Consider the following 8,275-nt stretch of genomic DNA (forward strand, 5'->3'; position numbering starts at 1 on the left):
GCCACCAATGCCACCCGGATAAGCCATATGTTTATAAGATGCACCATAACCCTTAGAAACAAAACCCTGCTAAAAAAAATAACTTTTAATAAATATAATTAAAAGATCAAGCCCATAACACAAACCATTTAAGAAGACTGGGCAGAGTCCTCCAGTGGGTAGGTACACATATATTGGCAATAAGACACAGTGTGCAGAAAAAACAATTACTGATATGGTTAACCAGATCTATTGATTATAGGCAGATAATGTAACCACATACAGATAAATAATAGCCTATATGGAATGACCCTCGTAGGCCCTAGCTGACAATGGACAGTACAACGCCCTAACTGTTTTTGGCACCCCCATTCACCGTGGGAAGCCCTAAAGCAACCCTACACAGCCCTGCACAGACTAAACACCTATCACATAGGATGATAGAAAAATCTGGGTACTTATCTTAAAGTGACCAGTCCCATGGTATCCCGACGCGTTTCTCCCCAGTTGCAGATACACCAGGGTTCATCAGGGGACATAAACCAATGATCAGGGGTCTCCAATCCAATGACCCCTTAAGGGAAAGCTGTGCTAATGTCTCAGGACGATACCTGAAGATACACCCCCATTTTTCCCCAGTTTTGGGGAAAAAAAGTGCGTCTTACAAACCGGAAAATACGGTATTTTTTATTAAAGATTTGTCTGCGAGCCAGATGCAGCCATCAAAAAAGCAGTGTCTGGCTTGCGAGCCATAGTTTCCCGACCCCTTACCTAGACCACCACTGATCAGCACAAATAGGGGATAAGAAAATGTCAAAATATTTACAATGATCAAGTTCCCTTTACTCTTCTATAAGCAACCAATTCATAAAATCTATTGTTGCAGAGCTAACGTGTTTATTTTATAAACATCTTTTAGATATTATAATTAGGGATGATCGAATATTTGCCGAATAGGTCGCCGCTATTCGACTATTCGCGAATATTCGATGCGCAATGTAAGTCTATGGGAAACCCGAATAACAACTATTAGGAACTGTTAAGACCACTTTACACACAGAGATAAATCTTTGGCAGATCTGTGGTTGCAGTGAAATCATGGACATCTTGTTCCATTTGTACACAGCCACAAACCTGGCACTGATTGTCCACAATTTCACTGCAACCACAGATCTGCCACAGATCTGCCACAGATCTGCCACAGATCTGCCACAGATCTGCCACAGATCTGCCACAGATCTGCCACAGATCTGCCACAGATTTATCTGTGTGTGTACAGTGGTCTTTAGGGCTTCCCATAGACTTACATTGCACATTGAATATTCGCATAGCGGCGAGGTATTCGATGGATATTCACGAAGCCGAATATTTGAGGTATTCGATCATCCCTAATTATAATACAAAGGCTTTTTTGTTCCACTGATTTGGACGGCAGGTAAAGTGACCGAGCTAACCATTGCACAGTATAACCATATTTTACACAGGACTGACGGTATATATCTATATGAAGTAGCAAATATGTAAAGGGAGCAACTGACAAGTGTTACTTTGCTACATCTGATCTTAAGTTACCAGTTAAGTATTTATACCGGGTAAGGTAGTTCTGTTATCTAAACTTTCACTTAATGAACATTTGAACAATTTTTTAAAAAAAAAACAAAAAAAAAAACAGAAAATCACCTGGGAACAACATGGAAAGAAAGATTTAAAGTGGATATAAATGGTACTCACTCATTTCAGATACTGCGGACTGTAAAACCAGCTGTAACCATAAAAGAGCAGGAAAGAAGCAGTTTGTTCTCATTTTTATGACCAGTTCCTAGAATCTGAGAACTTTCTGCTTCTTCATAGTCGGAACCCACGTTCTGTAAGTAGTAAAGTTACGGAAAACTGTCATGTTCCCAGAAAACTGACTTCCTGGCATTTTCTATATAGTGTCCACCCATTGACAGCCCTATTCCCTCCTACAGGTTCTGATGATATCCTCCTACAGAAATTCTATGTCTGAGCTACAAAACTACAATACGAGAACTGCTAGTGACAAACTACAATTTTGTGATGTGTGATTATGCCAGTAGGGAAGTCCCAATATGACACCCTCTACTGTCCCAGTTTTATTTTCTATTTATTTCTATATCATTTTACATTACACAAATAAAAAAGGGCTGGAAAAACTGGATTTTCGAGTATTTTACTGCAGCTCTACTCATTCTCTAAGCAATGCAAGTGAGAGGGCATCGATTGTTAAATTGATAAAAAACATTTGTTTCTCATTCTTGCCACGTAAACGCTTGTTCATTGGATAATATAAGTTTTTATGCAGCATTAAATACCATTGTTTTCGGTGGAGTCTCAGGACTTGCGCTGCCAAGATACAAAAAAAACACAGTTTGCACTTGTAGCGCCCCACGAGGCCTCAGGGGTTACTCGTCACCGGGCCATTGGTTTCGTGGAACTGGAGTTGGAGTCAAGTGTAGGAGAGTTGAGGAATGGAAGTGGAGACTGTGTGTGTCTGGGTCAGAGCCCAGGCACCATCAGCAAGGTCGGCAGATGGTGGTGGCCGTCTGCAGGAGTAGGTGGACGTCTATGGAACCGTAGGACCGGGGTCGGGCGTTGGCCCGCCGGTACCGAACCGGGAAGCGGATTGAAGCCAAGCACCAAGGCAGGGTACTCAGACCCCGACTAGGCTCGGAAGCCGCCGTAATGGTCAAATTCTCTGATTGCGGTCTGGACCTCAGGGGTTCATTCCCAACCAAGTCCCGTCAGAAGGCAACAGCCCAACCCGTCCGGATAAGAGCCACCACCAACAGCCAGAGATCCAAGGGCCAGCGCCTGCGGGTAAAACGGGCTCTCCTGACACGTGCAAGCCGGGGAGCGGACCACCCGTGGGAATCCATAGGGGTCAAACACTTAAGGCTGCTTTACACGGTACGACCAATTGTGCAATTTCACAATCGATCGTACCCGCCCCCGTCTTTTTTGCGTCACGGGCAAATCGCTGCCCGTGGCGCACAAAGTCGGTAACCCCCCGGCACACGTACTTACCTCTCGTGCGACCACGCTGTGGGCGGCGAACGTCCACTTCCTGGAGTGGGAGGGATGTTCGGCATCACAGCGACGTCACACGGCCGCCGGCCAATGGAAGCGGAGGGGCGGAGATGAGCGGGACGTAAACATCCGCCCACCTCCTTCCTTCACATAGCCGGCGGTGGCCGCGTGACGCGGGTGAGCTGCTGTTCATCGTTCCCGGGGTGTCACACGGAGCGGCGTGTGCTATCCCGGAAACGATGAACAACTAAATTAAATGATATTATGGAACCTAGCGAGCAGTAAACGACACGATTTGTGAGCGATACTGCGTTGCTAGGAGGTGTCACACAGGCCGGCATCGCCAGCGATGCCGGATCTGCGTCACAAAAACCGTGACCCCGACGATCTATCGCACGATAGATTGTCTGGTGTAAAGCAGCCTTTACACATAGGTGCAGGGAACGACAGCCACCATCAACCCGTCCGGGGAGAGTGAAGATACCGCAGCCAACTGCGGGCCCCATCCATCCAGCCGTTTGGTTTACCAGAGACTTTGTCATTGACTACCTGAGTGAGCACACCAGTGCCATCCGGCACAGCGCTGCACCGTAATGCTGCCCCGCATCCGCGCTGCCTCCCCGCATCGGCACCTGCACCTATCCCCTACCCACCAACCAATCCTCCCAACCGGGGCCCCGGGACCAACAGCCTCTACCCACGGAGGGGCCAACACCTCAGCTGCTCCCCGCCATCGCTCCTGGGAACCCCCGTCACCAGCAGCGGTGGTGCCCACCATCACCACAACCTCGTGGGTGGCGTCACAACTGACATCCCACCACCAAACCTCCCCTTTTCATTCGTGGGCGAGGAGGCGCTGCTCAAGCCCCCGGGTCCGGCCCCGTGCTCGAGCCACCGAGGAGCAGAAGCACCGGACCTGAACGCCAGAGATTTCCCCAGGCGAGCAGCGTTCCCAAAACCCCTCCGCCCGCGACACATGTAAAAGGCAAACAAACAGGTGCAAGGTGTCTGGAGTAGGAGGGATGGAAGGAGGTGAAGGGTCCCTGGGAAGCGTCTCACCAGTTGCAGTGGTGACTATGGTCTCGGCCTCCTCCGCCACGGACCCTTCCTGCAACTTCTTCCAAGAGTAGTGTTGGATGGGAATGCGGGATGCTTTGCAGCGCCAACCGTGGTGTGCAGCCAGGAATCGGCCGCCGCTGCAATTTGTTGCTCTCCTCCGATGCTGATGTTAACGCAGCCCAGATAGTCCAGCTCCCCACAGGTGGAGCGAGCCCCAGGGAGGATGAGGACGGTGCAGACGGCTGACAGCGCCGGAGCGAGGGGCGGCAGCGCCGGCAATGACAAGGACGACACCAGGGCTGGGATTCAAAGTTCTTTTACTCACAGTTCTTAAAGGTCCAGTTCTTAAAGGTGCCGCTTTCCGCCACCATGGATGGACTCCGGCCAGTCTCGGGTGAATCAGAGGGAATCACCAGTGTCTGTGGAAATGTGTGAGACCTTCATCCTTGCGTTGACTCGCGGCTCCCCGTGGTCTGAAGCAACTTGGGTACTCCACTGTCCTTGTTAAGTGTCCCGTCCCGTATGCAGGTTACGCGTGTCCTCGCTACGGGGCCTGGCTGTAAACCCGACCCTGGATCCTATGTGTCACTGTGCTCCAGGAAAATGGGTGGTGGGCGATGGGACATGAAATCCCCAACCCCTGCAGATTTGTTAGAGCCCATAAAGGTGTCCCCAACCGAGAGTTCTGCACCTCGACTGCACTGGCACTGTGGAAGCGGTTAAGCTCCCCCCCAGCTGCCATGTCTCCTCTGTCTCACCAGCTCCACTGGTCGTCTCTGTCTCTTGCCCTCTTCCAGTCTGGCCGGTCATAGCTATAGAAGCTCTGTGAAGCACTCTCTATAGTAGCCGTGGTACTAAAGTCCCATGATGTTCTGGAACTCTCTCCTCCTTCCCTCAGATAGCTCCTAAGCACACATCCTGGGAGGTCCCCTGAGGGGAGCTGAGTGTAGCACTCCCCCCAGGGAACCTGTCGTTCCTTCACTGTCTCAGACTGTTCTCAAGTCATAAAGGTTTCTGTTTCTCTTCCTCACTCAATGCCCCCACCCTTGGGATGACTCTTAGTGGCTGTTGCCTGGGTAACCTTGAATTCCCCAGACTGCCCAGCTTCCTGTGTAAGTGGTGACTCATAGCTAGATGTTTTATAAGGGAAAAACAACACCAGCGATTAACTCCTTCATCACCCGAGTCCAAGCATCGCACTGTAAATGAAATGCAATGCCCTGTGGCGACTGAAGCCTCAGGGGCGCCACATAGTCTGAAGTGCTAACGTATAAAAACTATGAATGTGTGAATATAGACCTGCATTATTGCCAAGGGAAATCTAAGAAAAATGAGATATTTACACAAATGTGTACAAATGAGATATGTACACTTATATACAGTGGTGGCCAAAGCTTATAGTCGCCAAATCTGGTGACATGTTCCCTTTAAGCAGCTAGTCCAGGTGCAACAGCAGCAGATGAAGCAGATATAGTAGCAATACCAGCAGCTGATGGAGCTCCTGTCAGAGGCAGTCCACGACAAGGACACCGCACCAACCTCAATCCAAGGCGACGAGACCCAGATGAGGAAGACCGTAATTGGGGTATTGCAAAAGATGACTCCAGGGAATGACGTAGAGATGTTCCTGTCTATGTTTGAGGGTGTGGCACACCAGGAGAATTTGCCTCCAGAACAGAGGGCTGAGGTTCTGGTGCCATATCTGACTGAGGAACCTCAGAAGGTGTACTTTGACCTGGCCTTTCGGTCACCGGGCCGATGATGTCGGGTCAGTGGGGTGTCACGGGGTGGCCCTTTTGCCCAGTTTCGTGGCCCCAAGGTGTACAATAAAGAAGAGGGTGATAATGGAGGTTTGATTTCGTGATTCCACCTGTGGTATGCGGCCAGGGAATAGCCGCCACTGCTGTCGCTGTCCTCCGGGGCTGATGGTTGTAGCAGCTAAGATGTTTCTGCTCCCCACAGGTAGAGCGGGCCCCGGGGAGGAAGATGAGGATGGTAGTCTATGGTGTTGTACACTCAGGAGCGGGGCTGAGGATGCTGACAGTAACTGGATGACACAGGCTGGTAGTTTCATTTACCTTTAACTGGTCAGTTGTTATGGTCCCAGGTTACAGTGGTCCAGTCAGTTGGGAAGCAGTGAGAAATCCCTTCTCTGCCAGGTACATTGGATGCCTTCCTTAGTGCGCTCTGACTGTGGGTCGCTGTGGCCTGGAGCAGCACAGCGTCTCTCTTTCTAGGTGTAATTTTCCTTGTCCCTTGTGGTGGGCAGCGCCAGCCGGATGTAGGGCCCGCCGGTACTTCAGCGGCCCCAGGCTCTATTCTACAACTGCGCCTTGGGGGTCTCTGTTGGGACAGGTGGTGTGGAACCTCCTGCCCTCTGGGTTTACTGCCGGGCCGTTAGTACCCGACAGTCGAGGACCCCGGTGTCCTGATTCAGCGCTCGGTCGTGGAAAGCCTGAGCCAGCATTCTTACAGCGACCTCTCTCTTTCACTGCTACTAGAGTTCTGAGTTTTCTCTTCCTGTTCCTCTCTCTAACCCATCCCCAGCCCAGAATGCACAGGGAAGCTCGCCCCAAACAGGACTTGAGCTCCCCCTTCTGGCCTGGATTAGGAAGTGTTGTGTGTGTGATTGTACCTGGTATAGAGGTCTCCCCGCTGCTTCCAGGCGTAGCATTGACCTCTGGTGAGGAGAACAACACCACTGTGGCTCCCATGACCACTGGGGTGCCACACACCTATGTCCCAAGCAGGATACCTGACCCTAGGCTGACCCTGTATCTGGGCCTTAGGTAGGGAGCAGATGGGATGAGCTCTTCATCAACCCCACTAGGCACTAAAGGACACACATGAATAACAAACAAGGGGAGGAAACAACAACATATCTCCAGATGCCTCAGGAAGAGGAACTGCAAACAACAAACAGGTGATATCAGAAGAATGCGAGCTGACTGCTTGCACTTAGGACTTGTAAAGGGTAGAGGACTTAGCACCAGCACTTAGTATGGGAAAATGAAGGTATATATAGACACCGAGGAAGTGCTGATGAACAGCAGCTGAAAGGATGAGGAACTTCACAGGGTCCTAAAGGGAAGGGGATTCAAATAAAGCAGAGGAGATATATAGGCTACAAAATATATCAAGCAGGAATGATATAAGGTCAGGAAGCAGTTTGCGCAGCCAAACGCTGTGACCTTCTATTGTCGGATCCCGCATGACTATGACTGACACACCCGTGACACGAGTGTTCCAGAGAGTGACGAAATTTGGAAAAAGAATGAATAGATTGCTATTATAGATAGAGGAAGGGAGGGGTAAGATAACATTTGAGATGCATTATGGCAGCTCGGTCACTTGACAGCAAGTGACTGGCACTTGTCGCGCTGCCATTGTACTGTATACACTGTAGTGGTGTGACGCCCTGACAAAATCAGGTTGTCACAGGAGACTGCATCCATCTTCCAGATGCAGGACTCTCTCCTCCTTGTCCTTCCAACACAACCCCACACAGGTACAAACACCAGCCACAAAAGCCTAGTCACCCCCCCAAGGACAATAGGGACACACCAGTGGGTGGAGCCAGGTAGATGGTGATGCCCGCCTAGAGGTTCTGAGGTGCCAGGGGAGGGAACACGTCAGAAAGAGTTGAGCAGAGGAAGTGAGAGGAGTGTAGTGGTGGTTGGGGGTTGGAGCTCCTGGACTACCTGAGCTGACTATGTGGCAGGCGGCAAAGCAGGGCCACAGGCGATGGAGATCCGCTCGTGGGAGACCTTAAGTGGACTAGGACAGGGTTGTAGCCCGCCGGTGCTGACAACGGGAATCCGGTCCGGAGGCCGTGCACAGTCGGGGTGCCTGGACCCCAGGGTGAGGACCGCTTCAAGCACCTTACCGATTAACCAGCAGGGGACAAGATTCCACGTCTTGTCCCACCAGTAAGCCCAGATAGAGCGAGGGATAGGGCATCTGCAAGTGCCTGCAAAAATCCCAAGGGTCAGATCTCGTGGCCACAGCTCCCACAGCAAAGGCAGCGGGAGTGTACTTTTCCCGTTTCATGCGGACTAGTCAATACAGGAGACAAAAACATAGAAGTGCAGGAGGAAGGGCCCCTGTCCTGTTTACCGATGTCCGGGACCCGAGCACACCCCTCCGGAGGCTACCGGTATCCAGCACTTGGTTTACTACTTGGACTTTG

General features: G+C 50.8%; 1 protein-coding gene across 1 annotated transcript in view; it reads right to left on the bottom strand.

The window, feature by feature from the left end:
• LOC142250467 (interleukin-13 receptor subunit alpha-1-like) overlaps positions 1–1,892 on the bottom strand; it is a 110,277-nt gene extending 108,385 nt beyond the window's left edge. Inside the window, exon 1 of the mRNA XM_075322655.1 lies at positions 1,711–1,892. Within this exon, the coding sequence (XP_075178770.1) occupies positions 1,711–1,783 (73 nt within the window). The 5' untranslated portion in view covers positions 1,784–1,892. The remainder of the gene's footprint in view (positions 1–1,710) is intronic.
• Positions 1,893–8,275: the final 6,383 nt, after the last annotated feature.

The sequence above is a fragment of the Anomaloglossus baeobatrachus genome, chromosome 9 (genome assembly GCF_048569485.1).
Source record: "Anomaloglossus baeobatrachus isolate aAnoBae1 chromosome 9, aAnoBae1.hap1, whole genome shotgun sequence".
NCBI lineage: Eukaryota > Metazoa > Chordata > Amphibia > Anura > Aromobatidae > Anomaloglossus > Anomaloglossus baeobatrachus.